The following is an 18960-nucleotide window of genomic DNA, read 5'->3' on the forward strand; positions in this document are numbered from 1 at the left end:
TAAAAAGCATACAAGAACAGGAATTCAAGCATTGGCAACTGACTAAACTATTAGCAAATTACCATTAATTTTCAAACTGATTGTAGCAGTACTGATTGGCAGCAGTACTAATCGGACGATATAAGTACTCACCTTATAGTAATGTACAAGTCTTACATTCTGTTCGTCTCCGCCAATTAGTGTATATTCATCACCCGCAACTTCCGGTGTGTTCTCTCTACGATAATCTGTCCAAAATTCAACTGAAAATGTATTACTAAGTTTTTTCTTGGTGATCCACATACAGCCCACATATAGCAATTGCGTTACTACTCGAAAATGTTACTCGCTAAATGTATAAATAACTACGACAATTCATCAAGACAGTGCGAATAAAAGTTGCCTCGAGAATGAAAAGCAAAGTAGTTTTGAGCGTATGTCGTAAAATATCTAATGATCAAAATATTAAATATTTACTAGCAATCGGTTGAACTTGTCGTTCAAGCTCGGGGAAGTCTCGAAGCATTGCAAGCGTGCCATTTATGCGAAGGTCAATATAACGTAACTGATGAATTAATATTGGTTCGTATATTTCTGCTTCGTCCTAGATAGTTGCATATTCGTTTACAACTTTTTTATAAGCAAATAAACGGTTCAAACAAATTGGACGAGAGAGTGCCTTATAAGTGAACTGAGAGAGGGACATTCCTTCAGTAAGCAAGAAAAAATGAAGTCAAAAATAATAATTACTCGATCCGTACGAAGCAAATGTCGGAAGCGGTTAATCATATGTGTTCGATCTTTTTCTTCAGCGCGAATATACGTCTGTAATAAGAAATTTATTTTTATTTAAGATTAAATGCAAAAGATAAATTCCAATCTGATGAATTAAAATAGTGTGCTGCTAAATAATTCAAATCGTGCGCTGGTTACTTCCCACTGATACATCATGCATATTTCTAAACAAAAAGGGTGAGGTTAAACCTTAAGTGTTTTGAGTACATTATGTTTATTCGGTGCACCCACTTGCACAGCCAAAGCCGCACGGTAATCATGAGTTGCCTGAAAGTTGACAGAATTCTGAATTATTTTCATCCTTGCTAGTCACTGACAAAAATGGATCCTTATTCTTGCCACTCACTCAAATTTGTTAAGAAAAAAAAGAATAAAATGCTCCTCGCCATTCTAGATCCGTCAATCCCTCTGAAAAGGAAATGAAGATGAACATTTATTCTGCAATCGATCAGTAAACGAACAGATAAAAAGGATGAAAATTATCTTTTGCTTGCTTTCAGAGAGAAACGTCTTTTTTTTGTGGAAGCACAAGAAACATAACCAATGGTTAAGTCTTCACAGATCTATTATGTGAAAAGCAAAACTACGACTACGGTTCCTGTCACAAAAATTATTGGTTTTATCACTACTTTTTTAGCTTTACTTTGTTAGCTTTCTTCGCCCAAACTGCTAATTAGAAAACGCAGGTGAAGAAAATTTGTACACCTGTCTCTTCTTTTCATTAAGATGCGCTTGCACTCGTTCTTCATGAACGTCCTCAAGTTGCTTTTTCTGTTCCTTATTCTCTTCCTCCAGTGAAGCAACCTGAAAATGAAAAGTTGCATTAAAATTTCTTAGTCAAAGCTTTTTCATTAGGAATCGTTTGAAGTGAACGAACCGTCTTTTGGAATCGAGAAGTCATTTCCTTCTTGAATGCTTCAGCACCCTTTTCATCCGTCTTTTTCATTTTCTTGTAACGCGCTTCAAGATCGGACCATTCACGCATGACCTTTATAATTTGTTGAATGCTACCAATATCAAATAAACTAATTTAAATTACAACATTATTGGTAGGTGTTCCACCAATGACAAACAAAACTGTTTACATATGTTGTCATGTCGTAAAGGTGCAGAACTTACAGAAATACCTTATTAATTTTAGCGCGATGACGTTTTTCCACGCGTTGTTGCGCTTCCTTGAAACGTTCATGCTCATTGACAGGATCGGACATCTTGAAATATGGATCTTGTAAAACGTTTTTGGCCAAAAAATCCTTTTCGCCATCTAAACAAAACATAGTTAAATTAAGAAGGATTAGGTTACGACTCAGTTGCAAATTATAAAAAAAAAGCTAAAATTCCTATATACCACCATCGGGATCCTCGGTATATTCACCATCATCATCATCATTGTCATTATCATCATCATCATCATCATCATCATCATCATCATCATCATCATCATCATAGTCATCATCATCATCGTCCTCAGTTTCGTCCTCTTCTACTTCCTTTTTCTTTGATTCTAAACCTAACTTCATTGAAAAAAGATCTTTCGTATCATTCTTGACCAAGAGAAAACAGCTGAATTTACAGTTACATTTTGTTTTGAAAGGTTTTCAAGAGTAGTAAAGCAAGTAACAATGATACCTTCGGTTTTATTATCCCCTGGACAGCAAACGAATTCAACACCAGTGAAAAGATCTAACCCACAAGGTTCAAGAACTGCAAATGAACGCACTGCCATTCGCTTATCATTAACAACCTAAAATTAAAAGTTATCCAAAAACTGAGGGAAAACACTGAAAGTTCCAGTGCATTCATAAGATTTTTAAAAGAACATTAAAGTTTCGTGGAAATTTCTGGACACAACCTAAAATTGTATTTTTTAAAGAGGTTATGAATGAAAACAAAATAGTATCCACTTTGGTAAAATGAATAAACTGACTTTAGTTTTACATTGTTTGTACGCAGCATCCTTCCAGTGCGCATAATCATTGCATGATTGACGATCATTGATATGGCCAAATCGGCAACCGTGTGGTACTTGAAGTGCTTCCGAGTGGAACTCGCCAACTAAATACAATTCAGAATTAGTTCTCTTTCCCAACCACTAAATGTATCATGTAGACAATCAGGGTGATAATTTTTAAAATCTTACATTAGTCCCTGACCTCCTGATTAGATAACAGATTTGTAGAACCTTATATTAGTGCCCAAATCCTGACCTCTTTCTAAGGAAGTCTTCATTTTTTATATGACGCAAACCTAGAAGAAAAAGGGAGGAAATCCTATGGTGACAATACAAAAGTAAACTTACTAATGCATTGGTACGGCCTCACAGTATGCGTCCATTTACATGGTGAGCCTTGCTCATGGCACCACCCAGGAATTTCTACTTCATGTGAATACTCCACTATATTCGTGACGTCCAATTTCGGATATGACTAAAAAATAGTTTATGTATTTTTAATATAGCATTAATGCAGCATTACAAAATCACTCGAAATTCGAAAGTTTTTTTAGGCGAACTGTAGTAACTACTTTTGCTATATTTTCTCATCTAATACAACCTAGATCGGTTCTTGAAGCATTCATTCTTTTGCCTTTAAAATTTAGACTTTAATTCTTGAACAACAGACTTGGAAAAGAACTGCTGGACTTCAATATAACTTTTACAAAATGCAAATTTCAATCATTGTCCACTCCCAAAATCCTTACTGCAACTGTAAAATAAATCCAATTCCTAATAAAAAAATTAAATTCACATTAGAACTATATATATGTATATATTTGCAATCGCCAAGCGTACAATCAACAAATAAATCTGATTTTCTGTCTATCATATAAAACGGCATATAAAACGATTTCGTTGAACAAACATGAAGGCCATAATGTACTGTTTGGTTTATTTTTCTTTTCTTTGAAGAGTGATGAATATATTCCGGAGAATCCAACAGTGAAAGAAAGATCAAGATCAGTTTTTCATGAAAAGTAAAACAACATAGGGTGAATAAGCAAATGGAGTAATACAAAAACCGAAGTTGTCCAATTTTCAGACGACTATTCACACTGACACCGAAACGAATCAATCGTGAGCAGCATCACAACTGATAAGTAAGTAAAAATAACAGTGATACAGTAAAACGATAGAACGTCAAAAGAAATCCGAAGCAGCAGATGGATGTTTAAAGCAAAAATCAGACTGATCATACTATTTAGCTACCAGTGTAACAATTTATTTCATCTGTTCACAAAACAACAGGTACACTGGGTTTTGAAAAATATTAAAAAAAAAGTTAAAAATATTTTTTATCATTTTTAAGGAATAGTTATGTCATTACACTCGGTCAACCGTACGAATTTGTGTTCCAGTTAGTAAAAAACCTTATCTGTGGCAACGAAAATTGTTCAAAATTAAGAAAACAAATTTTTTTTCTATTCGGGAGATTTCGATTGCAAAACCAGTTCTAATAAAAAACAAGTATTTGAGTTCCCAGAAAAAAAAACTACGAAGTAATAAATTGATATCCACAACTGGACACGTTTTTTCACTTGACGTGCCGGAAAAACAAGTCCATTTTCGAAAGACATTAAAAATGCGTGCAGCATAAAAATGAAAATTGAAGAAAAATAAAAGCACCTACTTTTCGGCAATATTTTAAGATATCGAGCTTTCCACTGAGACATGTTGCAAGAGTACTTGGATCGCTCATCCATGCTCCATCTTCACCCATGAATCTGTTTCGGAAACCACACTCAAATGCGACCAACGGAACAAACTTCTCGTGCTTCTTTACTTTCCGTGAGTTTGTGTTAGCAGCAACATTCTGAAGACGGGAGTCAAACTACTATAAAATCTTGAAATTTCTATAAAAAATTTCAGCTAAACAGAGAATTTTACAAAACATCCTTAAAATAACACCCTAGGATTCAATAAATTAATAAAGCTAAACACTGCATTTTTTCTAATATTTAAGGTAAATTTCAAATAAACAAGTGACGGATATTTCAAACAGCTGTTCAAACATGACCCAATAGAAAAATTATCGAAGTTGCAATATTCAGTTGAGATAAAGTTACTTGAGATAAATTACACCTTCGTCATTTTTTAGCTCTTATTGAAAGCTGTAAATTCCATTTTTATTATTGTCTTCCCTTTTTTCTGATAAGCAACAGATATAGTGATTTCCAATTTAGAGTTAATATTATTTTTAACTATTATTCTGGTCATATGAATAAGCAAGCGAAGCTTTGCATGAATTCCTAACGAATATTAGTATACTGCTGCAAGAAGCATTCACGCTATACCTACCACAACATCTGATAAGTTCACGGCGTGAGTTTTTCAGAAATTTTAGTACTGCAGAGATCACATTAACAAACTTCATTATAAGGTTACAGTAAGCTATTTATATCGATAGCTAACTGCATTGCATTACAATGCCAGTCATTTATAACTGTAAACTGAAATATTTAATTAAGGAATGAATTTCTGCACAACGTTTTCCCTAATGAAGTGTTGCAGCAGGTAACATTTGCTTGACGATTTAAAAGTCAGCAAGCATAAATACAAGGAAATCTGAAATAGTGTTGAAGAAAGCAACCAAGCATCAATTAGTCAATCAGTCGTTGCCACTATTCGATATCTATTTTCTTGGATTTTATATTTATCATTAGAAAATCAAGTCAAGGTAACAGGATTCTCGCAAATCTCAGAACGGAAATTTCTGAGTGCGCTGTACACGCGCAACACAAACTGTACAAGCTCCCCAATAAATATTCAGGCTTTCTATCTCCAGTCTATCCTAAATCTCATCGTTTTCTCTATGCTTCGGACATCTCGACCACGTGCACTGTTCAACTTCAAAAACTGCAATGGCGAAAAATGTAAAACGATGTGGGCTGTCAAAGGACAATCAGCTATTTTTCTTTCCTTCTTCACGACAGAGGCAAGCCAAAAACAAAGAAACAAGTGAGAGCAATATGTAAGGGGTCGCCACTAACCCATACGAATATCTAATTCCTTTATTAATTAGTTCTTAAGTACAAAGCACATCAAACGGTTTTGGTTGAAAGCTACGTTTTTTTTAATCCCAGAATGAATCTGAATTTTCACTTCTCTTCAAAAAAGTGAATGAGTGGTTAGATGTCTTTCGATATGCATTTCTCAATACATTTCATTATTTCACCAATTTAAAATTTAATTAGTCCCAAAGTATTGCAAATCATAATTAAATAAACAGACCTCGACGTGTGCAAATAACGATAACTGTATGACCGTCACCAGAGCCGTCATCAAACTACACCCAACCATCTTTCTGAAAAAGAAGGAAAAATTCCAAAAAATTCAAAATGAAATAGCGAAGTTCAAACGCAAATACAAGTTTCAAATGCAAAAATACAGATAGATACAAAGATACAGATAGATACAAAAATACAGATATATATTCAAATACAGATACTGCTATTAGATTCGTAAGTTCAATAAGGTACTGTTAAAACACGTAACCATCATATTCGATAAAATAGGGATTATTGTTTAAAGTAATGCAAATAGTTAATAAGAAGATGAGGGATAACGCTAGTTTCAATAGCCGGATTCTAGCACCCAGAGCTTCCAATAACTCTCTCATAAATCAAATCACAGTAGCGAGGCTCACTCACATGACACCACCCATTATATATACATATGTATATACATATATAATATATTCCAAATTTATTCAAAAATGAAATTAATGTCAATGGGACAAATTAAATCCTTTCAACTCTTCAAAACGAAGAATAAACACTGGCTAGAAGATTTGGTTATACAGAATGAAAGTAACTTGAGAAAAATGTCCGGTTAATGCTCGCTTTACGAAAACGACGAAATTGATAATACACATCGTAGTTGACGACGTCACGTCCTCCCGACTATATGTTATTTGCTTGCCGGTGCAATATAAAAGCCAATAGAGGGTAGCATATATTTCAGCACAAGAAAATCTCGTCAACTTTGTATAAATTAGTCCAGAAATGGAAGACAACACTAGTACTAGCAACCGATCAATAAATATATCCTTGACCTTGAAAAGAAAAAAACCGTTCACTTGTAATCCCTGAATTATTTTCAAGGAATCAATGACAATGGTACCGCTGGACATTACAGCCTTAATTCAACCTTACAGGAATGACGGAGAACGAAGGAAGAACACGCATATGAACACTAAAACAGCAGCCCATACACATCTTCATGTACGTACACTAAAAATATACGCGTTTATGCATAAAAATGTTTACTGACTATATGACCAATTCCTAACAAAGAGGGTAAGAAAAAAGTGGGAATGGAGGAAGGATGTTACGAAGTTAACTTGGGTAGCATCCTCTCTTTCCCTCTACTACCTTCCTAATCATTCTATTTCGCTTTCAGTTCATTGAATTGGTGTGTTTCAGACCCTTTATGATGAGGCGTCTACCGATAGTCTTTTCTTTCCTCCATTCTTTCCTTCCTATATTTTTCTGAACTTTAACCAACTCATTTCAAATGAAACTATACACCACACGGTTCTGCATGTTACATACAGTTACCTCTCTTCGGTTACATTTTACTGGTTCAACTATTTTTAATTTGTTTATCGAGGCTAATGATTTTATTGAAGGTTCGGTAACTGCACCAATCCTACTTTATCAAATTCAACTTTGGCAATTCTGGACCAGCTACGCCTTATTTAAATAAACTGAAACCATACCGAACCAGCTGAAAAGACTGCTCAATTCCTGACTTCAAATAATGGTTCAAATATATATATATATATATATATATAGAAAAAGAAGGAGCAACAGAGGCGAAAACGGAAAGGACACTCAATATGTCGTTGGAAACAAAGGCAGATATACGAATAAACCATCCCAAACCAATGTGTTTCTTTTTACGGGGCGTTAATGCACTCGCGCTCGATGTTTGCATAGAGCACCTTCTACATAGTCTTCTCACAGAATATCTTCTTTTGTAACCTCTGTCATAGGTCTCTTCCTTGTAGGATCTGTCATCACTCCGAGAACTTCAACTGTTATCCTTCTCTCATCCTTTATATTATCATAAATAATACCTGTGGTTAGGTTTGGCGGTTTCCAAATTGATTACGATGGGTCTTAATCTGGAGCAAAGAAGCTTAATTCTTCTTACATTAGTTGTGTACTTCAGGTCTGCTACGTCGCTGACACATCCCTTCGTTTCTCTCGATGATCTACAGACTTGTCTCTTTGTCACATCGATTACTTAAGTCGGAATGGAACAATTTTCGATAGCTTACTGGAGTATATTTAAATACCAAATTTACCTACAGTGCATGTTGCATGCTTTCATGTTCCCTAGCCCCAAAAAAAACACGCATTAGTGGCTTTGAAAATGCTGGAGGATGTTGAAAAGATTTTTTTTAATTAAAAACTACTTTCAATCTATTGGTGATTTGCTACTAACTGGATTCTCACAACATTACGCCTTTATTTCCCTCTGCTCTCATAACAAAACGATCGATATTTAAAATGAACCATCAAATACTTGAAAAGCATCCTCTTTCTCATATGTGATTTTGGATTCCCATGGCGTTTAGCTTTTGAAATATTTTAATCATTGCTTTTCCATCGTATACAGTGCGCAGAAGTTTAAACTGAAGTATAAGCATATCCACATGTGTTTTCATCATTTAAGGAAAAAGTATGCAATGTGACTCAAATGTAACATATCCAGCAGAACATATAGTTGGTTATCTAACCCGCAACTTTCAAGAAGTTAGGAATGTCAAGAAATTCTCGGGCCAAATGACGGGATAGGAAGATTTCATGATCTGTTTTTGGAACCTCAATTAGGACGCTTTAACTTTAGTGGTAAAGCAACTGCATTTTCAAACTTTTCGCATCTACAAAATTACACCTTTTAACCACGACAGCTATCATATATCATACTCTAAAATCTCAAATGAATAGCTACTTTTGATCCCAATTTGGATAGACTGAGAATGCCGATTGCGCCTCAACCTTTAAATGTCAAAAGCAAACAAATTGTAGCAACACAAGAAAGCAAACCATTATAAAAATTTTCTCCACACAGTTATTGGTTCAACAGTGAGATACAGGTTAACAGCTGGTACCAACCAGCTAGCAGCAAGTCATGAGCACATCGGGATGAATATTGAACCTTTGTCTCCTCTAATTTCAACGATAAATGTAAACATCGAACTTACGATGGCTCGTCGTTTTCCCCAATGTTTTTTTTTCTTTTTTTTTTACAAATGAACATGTGCATCCATTAAAAAAAACGAGATCTTCGAACTGCTGCTTCTGAATGTTTACAAAAATCTCGAACTATTCTTAAGAACTTGAATTACTTCCAGACGTAGAATGATCTGAGAAAAGTTGAAACGACGAGAAAACTTGATTTCACATCTCCAGTTTGAGATCTAAGTTACCGTACTCAGGAAGCATTTGCTTCATAATTTTCTTCTCTCTGGCGGAGCTAATATTTGCTGCGTACAGCCAAACGGAACAAAAATGGCAGGGAGCGCAAAGCGGAGATAAACGCAAACATTCGGATATAATATTGGAGAATTCTGAGGGGAAAGAAGACAGAGGAAGCAAAAAGTAAAATTATCGAGTTTTCTTATTCTCATCTAAAAAAAATATTTATGAAACTACTAATTTTGATTTAAAAAAATCTACTAACTGATGGAAGCTTAACATATGAGAAATAGACCGAGAACGTCGTAGGGTAGCGAAGTAAAAACGATATTCCTAAATCAAGCATGAATCAATCGATTTTGAAGTTATCCACGCAGAGAGAGAAGTAGAAAAGTGGAAAGCAATAGATTCCAGCAGCAGAACTTATTAATCCGAAAGCATCATATTTACACCCTAACTTTTGCTTTTCATTCTGTCTTTAATCCTAAATCCGACTTGGTCATTTACCATTTTGTCCGGAAATGAATAAAGTTAACTGTTGAAATTCACATTTCTAAAACAAAATTATGGCGATTCAAATGAAAACACATTAAAAAACAAACCTAAGTATCATCATGAGGAAGTGACAAATTTTTCCTCAAAATTAGAAAATGGCTACGTAGCGCTTTCCCATAACATTAAATATGCTTGAAATATCAAAATGAATAAGCTTGATAATAAATTTAGGGCTATGAAAAGTGAAATGACAAATGAGAATGCTTACTAAAGCTGCCAAATGAAGGCAAATTTGATTTACTTCAGTTCTTGCCTGACAACACAACAAGGCCCGTTACGAAGAATATCTGCTTCGAGTTTAGTCTGCCACTCAGTTTACCATTACACTTTACTGCATGAAATACACATACTGTTCGTATCCAAAAAGTGAAATTCCCTTAGAATGAGAAATTCGAAGCTTTACAAATTGAATTGCAGCGTGCTTGTAAAAAAAAGCATTAGCATTTTGCTGCGAGAAAAAACTCTAAGCATGGTTGGCGTCAGTGATAAAAAGAGAAAGGAAAAATGATTATCGCCACCATCATTACCATCCTGAACACTACAAAAACAAACGACGAAAAATGATGAATAATTCAATGTGAGAGGAATTGTTTCCTGCATCACATCATGTGGAGAGTTGCAGCAGTCACTTGAACATTATTTCATTGCCAACAAATTATCATAAGATCCCTCTGCACGCCACATCATGAAAGAAAATGAAAATGTTCACTGTATCCGTGAAATATATTTCAGGTTGGTTCCGAAAGCTCCAGCCAAATCAAAGATTCTATTGCCAGTGTATGTAATGTACCATAAAAAGTACGCATCGTTTCAGTAATGGATTAAAATGATGAAAAGGAGCTCACCTTAGCGGGAATTTCACATCTGGAACACAGCCTAGAGGAGCTGATAAGAAGTGCATTAAGAAGTAGGCATTGGACAAAAAAAGAAAAAAATCGAGTTCAAGAATTACTGCCGTGCTCATGAATGCAGCTAACCTACATCATGGGCACGAATATAGATGGTCTCCACTGTTGAAAGCGGAATAACTACAGCGATGTAGCCCACACAGCCAAGCTTTCTCATACTATCAACGCTACAGTGCGAGACTTTTTTGGTAGGATTAGGAAGCAGGATAAATAGAATCGAGGTTCAATTGAAAAAATGCTAGAAGCAATATAAAGGAGGAGTGATTTGATGGATAGACGACAAATGCATCCCCTACAAACTGACTAGAGAGAACTGAAGGAAGAGATCGAGGACTAGAAGTGTCGTCTAAAGAAAAGAAGGAACAATGTGCTACCACCAGTTTACAATATCATATTAAAGAAGCAAATATCATCCTGTCTTCTCTCACATTTATCAACTGCCCGAGAGATCGCGAATGAACGGGAGATAGGAAATAGCTTCCGTCTAGAAACCACTGTTTATTTGAAAAGCTGGATCACAAAGAATACAAATGGAAGACAACTTTATATGTAAAAATTATAAGATGCAAGAAACTATGAAATGATGAAGAACACGCATATATTAACTAACGATGAGGTAGGTAGGTAGAGAGAAACAACCTTATGGAAGGCAAAAACAACATGTGGAATCGATACCTGCTTTTGAGCAGCAAACACCAGTCAGTTAGTGTTTATCGACTCTCCCACTTCAAAAAGAATCTTTTAAAATTTCCCCTTTTTGTTTTCGAACAGCAGAATTGTATCCGCTCGATGAGAACATTCTTTTCGCTGAAGAAATGTAAAGCCAATAGATTATGAAAACTTTTAGTATAGGAATGAAAGTGATAAAATCAAATTGTAACAGGCACATAACACATATTGCTAGAAATTTTGATATCCTGCGCAATCAGTTAACGTGGTGAGAATGCAGCGAAGAGTAATAAGCACTGTGGTATCGGATGTTGACAGGAATTATAAAGGTTGGAAATTCCAAATTATAACAAAAGATGAAAATATGGGTTGGCTAAGCCTGAACAAAATGAAATCCAATTATCCTCATAAGATCCATGCAGTCCCAATTCTACGCGAAAGATTTTACAGTAATTGGAAAAAAAACTTGAAGACCTCACGACTAACAGTCATAGTTGATCAGTGAATTTTTATCAGCAAAATGATAAAGGTAAGCGTGTGACACTCATTTGATAAGCTTCAAAAGGAAACTTGGGAGCTTTCTCGTCAAATTTTAACATAGGACAAGAAAAAAAGTAAAATTGGGAGAGAAGTAAAGCAAATATGAAAGGTAAATAATGAAACGCTAATAGTGATTGCTCAAGGTGTGGGGGACTCTAAAGAACTTTTTTCAGCTGGAGAACTAAATTAAATCCTTTGAAATTCGAGTGAAAGTGAGGGTCGATTAAACAATGTATTTCAAATTAAATTTATTGTGGTGACAAAATTAAAATTTAGGGTTTAGATAAAATGAAGATCAAAACTCCTTCCAGTATTCCTGTGAAATATTGAACAGGGACGGAAGGAAGCCAGTTTGGTGAGATGATGATGTAGTGAGGGAAGTTAAATATGGAATTGTTATCTCTCTCTCCCTCTCTCTCTTCTGTTAGTAGGCAGTTCAGTGAAGCATAGAAAGTTCTCGTTTTTAAAAAAGAATGAATATCATCGTAATGCCTTAACATCACAGACACACAGCTTCTATCCATTCGGACGGGACGATTGTTGAATGCATGAAACGAATGATAATCATCGTGCCACCTCATCAAGCCATTACTGATAAGCACAAACGTTTAAGTTTCTTGCTTTTTCATTTCACTCTCTATCACTTTCGTAAATATTTCATTTATACAATGAAAGAGGTGACTGAAATGACATTTAATACGGCACCAAATCAGTGGAGAATAAGTGGTGGGCATTTGGATCTGCACATCTTTGGAAAGTAATTCCGTTAATTTTAGAGTAATTTCTTACTCCATATTAAATTCACCATTTGAAATTGGAGAAATTGTAAGAGATTTACAAAACACACTACAAGTTGCTTCTATCATGAAATTTGCTTGAAGAGGTTCTCCCACAGTTTAGTCCATAGAAAACATCTGACACCACCAAAGAACATGTTTTAGTTTGAGTTTTCATGCTTATGAAGAATTTTAGAAATGTTCCAATCAGTAGAATTCGAAATTTGTAATAAATCGAATTCTAATTTCAATTAAAGCATTCACAACTAAGTTGAACGTTTTAGTAGCTTTGCCAACGTCCCAGCTTCCAACAAAATTTCATAGTGGATAAAGGAAAGGTTAAGAGAAGCTGAGTACGGGGTGAAGGTCATTTTTTATTTCTTGGGATCTCTCTGTCAATTTTTAAAATTATCTATCCGAAGCAAGCGTTGTCTTATTTCGTATCCTGCCAGGGCCCAAGATAAAGTACAGATAAAATGAAATAGTATTATTTGAAGGACTACCTAAAATGAAATAGTGGGGTAAAATTATTTCTGTTGTCAGAAAAAGATCTTTTTCAGCGTTTTTTGAAACAGTGAAAAAGAATTAGCAAAGACAATGCCGTTTTTCTTTGAAATTGACGGAAAAAAAAAAGACGCGATAAAGACGATATTTCCATATACTACCGATACTTTATTCGTTGCAATTTCCACACAGGTTCCCACTTCTTCGCCCAAAAAAATGTGGAAATAAATAATTACAAAATTATAAAATGCATAGATTTCTGTCTAAAACTTATTCGCACAACTCACTCATTGACATTCACAAACAAGGTCTAATCATAGAAGAGTAGGTTTCAGATGATGAATACCCACGTGAACTAAAGTTTTTATCCCACCCGCACTACTATGTGATTGTATTATAACTCTTTGCCTCCAGAAAAGACAAACCTTATTTGAAACACATATTACTTAAGTTATTTGAGGAATAAACGAGATACCATACTTAAGGTAACTGTAGTAATCGGCTTAATAACTGACAAAAATCCCTAGCCTCATTCGGAGAACTCGACAACTGAATTCTCCAAGCAAATAGTCAGTTTAGATGACGTACAGGAGAAAGGACAGGAATATTTCTTCCGATCTTTCTACCCCTCAATTCAAGCATATATATATATTCGAGCGTCTTTTCAACCTCCAATGCAACCAAAAAAAGCAGTAAATTCGCGTATTCCTGTGAAACCTTCTTCTTTCTTTTCTGTAAATCTTGAATAAATACCCGACTGCATTTCTGGTAACTGCCCAGCATATGATCATTTCCTTATTACAGTAACCTTGAAATTCGAAGTCTATTAAACGCACATAAAAGTGTCTGAATTTCCAGTGGAGCACTCCTGGGATCATAATCTCCAATTCATGTCCTTGAGAAAAAAATTTAGGCAGGTTTTAGTAGTTCATGCATCCTACTTATTGATACAAGTGCAAACTGTTCTCCCGATCAGATCAGTATTTGTAAGAAATCCATACACACTTACACTCAGCAAACAAGAATTGTCAAGTTCGGAGGGTTACTGAGTGCTCAGAAGAATAGTGATTTGGTATCTCGAATCTCCTGATTGTTTCACTGCTCAAAATGATGTGTCGATGTAAACAATGTTTAGTGTCTGCAGTTATCATAAGGTGCTAATTATGCAAGCTTTGCAGCTCTTCTGGTTGTAGAGAGGGAGAAAGGCCTGGCCTGGCTGGTGAAAATAAAGCCAGAGAGAAGCAGAAATTGCTTTTACTTTCTATTAGATGGCTTACATTTAATAGACAGAACAGAGACGAAAGTGGAGCCAAGTGGGACAACCGGAATAAAGGCACACATTAATAACAGTGTCAAAATAAAATCACCTCTTTAAGCGATGAATTAATCAGGATTTCAAAAAGTGAAATCAGATGAAAGGACAAGGATCTATGAGATATGGAGAGAGATCTGCAAAGCCAAACATAACATTGGTTTCTACGCTATCGTCCGGAACATTGATTCCGAAATCTCATAACTTTTTGAAAATAAACTCTCCTTCTCTCTCCCTTTCTTTCTACTTCAACTGATGACTCATTTATTATTTGTTTTTTGAGTTGGCGTCCTGCAGTATCAACAAATAAAAAAGGAACGGAAATTGTATCCAAACTTATAATTCCCTTATTTTTGAATAATTTCATTTGATTCATATGCAAAAATATAATGTACACATCATTTTGTTTCATAAATTGCTTTTTGAACATAAATTTTTGGTGGAAAACTCAAGTGTGCTATACCGTGTTCTTGCAAATGAAGTAAATTAAAATATTGGTGTCTGAAAGTAGTTGAAAATATTTAAGTTGAGGAGCACCCAATCGATAATGACCAGTTCCGGATAAAGGTTAGGTCTGTGTGACAAGTGAGGTAAGTGGAATGGAAAGACCATTTTCGTTCTATTTTGTTGGATTTCTCCATGGAAAACAACGAAACTAATCACTGACAATAGGCAGAATAATAAATCTGTATATTTGATATTCGCTTATCATCACATTTTAGATAAATGAACCTTGTACTTTCACTCACCGCATTAAAATTTATGCAAGAGATCACAGGCATATTCCGCCAAAACAGAAAACAAAGTTGGAGATAACTTATGGAAGTACGAAGACATGGACTACTTAATTCAAGCATGAACATTGGCTTCTCTCTTGAACAAAATTTGGAAAGAAACAAGAATGAAGGGAACGATGACAATCCGTACATCACTGCCATAGCAGTAGAATACCGACGAAAATGCCGCGACGGATACGAACTGCAAACAACGACGATGTAGTTATGACATGCGACAATGAGGAGCGAATTAAGGATAATGGTTCATGGGGATGGAAATGAAGTGTGGGTAGGAAGATCGGGAAGGAGTGGTGGTAAAAGCGCAGCGTCCCCAATCATTCGTAATGCAAAATATTGAAGGGGGATGTTTAGTATGACGACGAGGAGTGCGCATGAAAACAGTTAGAAAAAATTTGCGATGAAGGAAAGAAGACTCAAAAGGTAAAATTGTAAGTAAACATCGAATCAAAAAAACAAAATGTTGGTAAACCGAACTGAAGTATATGCAAATCTGCGTATTTGCACCATGCAATTACAAGGTTACGAAATTCGATAGCATTGGAGCATTAACACTTTCTATCTGCGCCATACATTTGCGCAAATTACCCCAAGCGAAATGCAGTAAGGGTAAATACGGCGTGTATGTATTTTTCTGTTTGTCTGTCTATTAATGTTTACATCGTAAAGCGAGCGGCAGTAGGTTACCACAGAATGTATCCAAAAGCAACAGAAACACTGACCCTTCCTTCCCCGCTCTCTCCCGCTCTGGTCGTCGTTGGAGATAGCAGACGGAGGATAGCGGGGAATGAATGAACGCGCCCATGCTCCCATCCCGTTTTGACAGCACCAGCAATGAAGGCACTTCATAGATCACCGATTCTGATTGACGTGGAATATCTCTGGAAGAGTGGGAAAGCGGAAAGTGGTCAAGAAGAAAAAAGAGAGAGAGAACTTACATCAGGTATGGATTACCGCCACAACATGTAGTTGTTTCTGGTTTCAGTATTTGTTAACAGTGCGGTATTTCGCTTATTGCAACAAATATCAGTAATTAAATCCTTTAATTTTGTTTACGTTATTATGTTGTAGTAGTTGACAATACTAATTAACAACAGTGATGTCTGTTGTGTTTACAATTCATAAGGAACTGTCGTTGTAGCGTCAGCTACAACCGATAACATTAGTAAAAGTAGTGAAGCATCTGTCAACCGGATTTACAAGTCGGAGTTCTTAAATATTTAGTGCATTGACGTGATCAATGCGGGTACAGCTCTCTGATAAGTTCACGTGAATATGTAGCCATGTACTCACGCAATTCCTTCGCATTAGTGCGGGCTTTCTCTTTCGTATCAAATCTCAATAATTACCAGAAACCTACGTGTCTCGCTGTGCAAACATGTTCTGCCCACAGTGTTATGTCATTTGATGAATTCAAGATAATAACAACTGATTTGAGAAAGACTTACCATTACTTTGCAAAGTGTCGTAATGTTATTAAAGGAATAAGTGGAAGGTATGGGCACTCTTCAAAATAAGGCTTCTTGGAATGTAATCTTAGGAAGAAACCAGATCGATCCTAAGATCGGTAATGATACAGACCAAACCATTTTGAAACACCAAATCCGTATACATTCTCCACAATTTATCTTTACAAACTTTCGAAATCTTTATTAGCACTGGATAGGGCTTGCCAAGACATTTTCAAGAAAAGTGTGAATAGTAAAATTAAACAAAATTTGATGTAAGACAGAAACTGATATTACCGATATGAAGAAGTGTAGAAGGAAATGGAGTACGATTTATGCGCAGAGTTTCTGCTGGCTTGGACTATACCATATTTATTAGAGCTTAAATTTAGGGATAGCCATTTCCCAGATCATATAAAGAACCTTTTCATACCAGTTTTAATAAAAGCGAGAAAAAAAATTTTACGGTCGTATTTTTCCCAATTGGATTTTTCGGATACCTTTGCAAAAATCGGTATTCCCTCAGCATTCATGAATCTGTGTTACTGTGCTAGAAATTTAATGCTAAGTTCAGTGCTAGGAAACTTTTCCGTTCCTATTTTATATGCTTGTAGTGCAATACAACTTGACCGACCACTAAAATTCCCGATTTATATGATCCACAAATCATAACTTTTATAATCAAGGATGATGATTTGGTCCCCTCATGATCGGCCACTGCTCTAGGAATTCACTTTACCGCATTGCGTACCATGTAATATTGTTATTTCCGTAGATACTGCAGTTTTTCAATGCTGTTAGAATAGCAATTTGAGGAAGAAGTCTGTCTAGTTAAATGTCGGTCGACTTGATTCCTAATTTTGGGAGTTAGTATTTTTCTCACTCTTATTTCTCGTCCTACTCCATTTCGATATTATTTTTTCTATTCTTTTAGCTTGTGAGAAACTACGACTTGACAGTAGTGACCTAATAGATTTTCGTCCAACTTCTTCGAATAGCAAGAAATGAAGAAGTATGCTAGCCGAGTGATATGCTATTCCATGAAAAGTCATGAAATAGTGGGTTTATTGATTTTTACAATGGATAATAGGTATTACATTTATATATACATATATAACCGATTTCTGCCGAATACCTGAATGCATGACGAAGTGCGGGAGTTGAGTGTTGTTTTCAGTGTGGGTGAGGTGGATGATCCAGATTCTTTGGCTCAAAATCTTGATGAATGTCTCCAGTTATGTTTGGTTTGCGGTGAGATGAGTAGCCTTTTTGCAAAATAATCGAGATTTGTTTGTTTTGAACTTAAAAGCATAACTTATGTTTCTTACAGTACTTATGAAATTTCTCATAATATATGAACTGAAATTTTTAGTGGGAAATATTAAATTTTTGAAGTTTCAAAATGGGGTTGTCGTGAAAGCTTTCGTTTGAATGTACTGAATAGGAAAAAAAGGTTTATTCAGTGGTAGAAGAATGGCAACTATAATACAATGTTATTTGGTAGTGAAATTAGGAGAATTGATAGTTATAGTTTATTTAAATCGTCAGTCAAAGGTAGAGTTGTACGAGACGAAGCAGGCGTTGAGCGTAGTCTTCGACAGAGAAGAGTTAGTTTTGAACGATCGAGTTAATGAATAATCAAGAATGAATCAGAATACGGTTATTGGGGGGTTTTTATGTTGCCTCCAAGTGGGTTGGACTTAAGATAAGATAATAGCATCATTTAAGATTCTTACAAAGCCGACAATAATTTCACTGATACGAGAGATGTCTACACAGAAGATTAGATTTCTTTGTAAAAAGAGAAAATCGCCATAAATCATCTCAACATCGAAGGAAAAGATATTTTTACCAATTGACCTCATACAACGAATTGACCTTTAGCGAAGGGAAAGATATTTATCGATTGACCTTTAGCAAAGGAAAAAATATTTACCGATTGACCTTAGACAACAAATTCTTTAGCTCTTTGGGCGTATTACCATTTCCTTCGGTTTTCCCGATAGGGGTCGAATGAGCAGAAAAGAAATGGTGGAGACAGTTCAGTTTCAAAATTTGAATGCATTTCAAATTCTGCGAGCTCCCCATAGAAGAACCGATCCAGAACTGTTCTGATAAACAAATTTTAGCTTATTCGAGGTTAGCAGCTAAATATTGCATAAGTATTTGGTTGCCAACTTTCTCTCTTTTTCAAAAACTTGTTATTCTTCGTTTTTGAAGCTGGAACTGGAAGGAGTTCTGGTTTGCTACATTTGG

At 35.4% G+C, this 18960-nt stretch overlaps 3 protein-coding genes across 3 annotated transcripts; 2 read left to right on the top strand and 1 right to left on the bottom strand.

Annotated features, from left to right (window-relative positions):
• Nucleotides 1-42: 42 nt before the first annotated feature.
• LOAG_05890 (hypothetical protein) lies at nt 43-6080 on the bottom strand (the record flags this gene model as incomplete). Its single annotated transcript, XM_020447004.1, has 13 exons — nt 6002-6080; nt 4401-4583; nt 3074-3200; nt 2702-2829; nt 2404-2518; nt 2123-2278; nt 1902-2038; nt 1652-1762; nt 1480-1578; nt 964-1041; nt 730-804; nt 457-583; nt 43-242 (listed from the first exon to the last, which is right to left on the bottom strand). The coding sequence occupies exons 1-13, from the start codon at nt 6068-6070 to the stop codon at nt 43-45; spliced, it is 1605 nt and encodes a 534-aa protein (XP_020302720.1). The 5' UTR covers nt 6071-6080.
• An 805-nt stretch (nt 6081-6885) lies between these two features.
• LOAG_05891 (hypothetical protein) lies at nt 6886-7754 on the top strand (the record flags this gene model as incomplete). Its single annotated transcript, XM_003141428.1, has 2 exons — nt 6886-6997; nt 7567-7754. The coding sequence occupies 2 exons, from the start codon at nt 6886-6888 to the stop codon at nt 7752-7754; spliced, it is 300 nt and encodes a 99-aa protein (XP_003141476.1).
• A 10089-nt stretch (nt 7755-17843) lies between these two features.
• On the top strand, nt 17844-18491 carry LOAG_05892 (hypothetical protein; the record flags this gene model as incomplete). Its single annotated transcript, XM_003141429.1, has 4 exons — nt 17844-17955; nt 18100-18157; nt 18236-18330; nt 18433-18491. The coding sequence occupies 4 exons, from the start codon at nt 17844-17846 to the stop codon at nt 18489-18491; spliced, it is 324 nt and encodes a 107-aa protein (XP_003141477.1).
• Between the last annotated feature and the right edge of the window lie 469 nt (nt 18492-18960).

Source organism: Loa loa, assembly GCF_000183805.2.
Source record: "Loa loa unplaced genomic scaffold supercont3.420, whole genome shotgun sequence".
Classification (NCBI taxonomy): Eukaryota; Metazoa; Nematoda; class Chromadorea; order Rhabditida; family Onchocercidae; genus Loa; species Loa loa.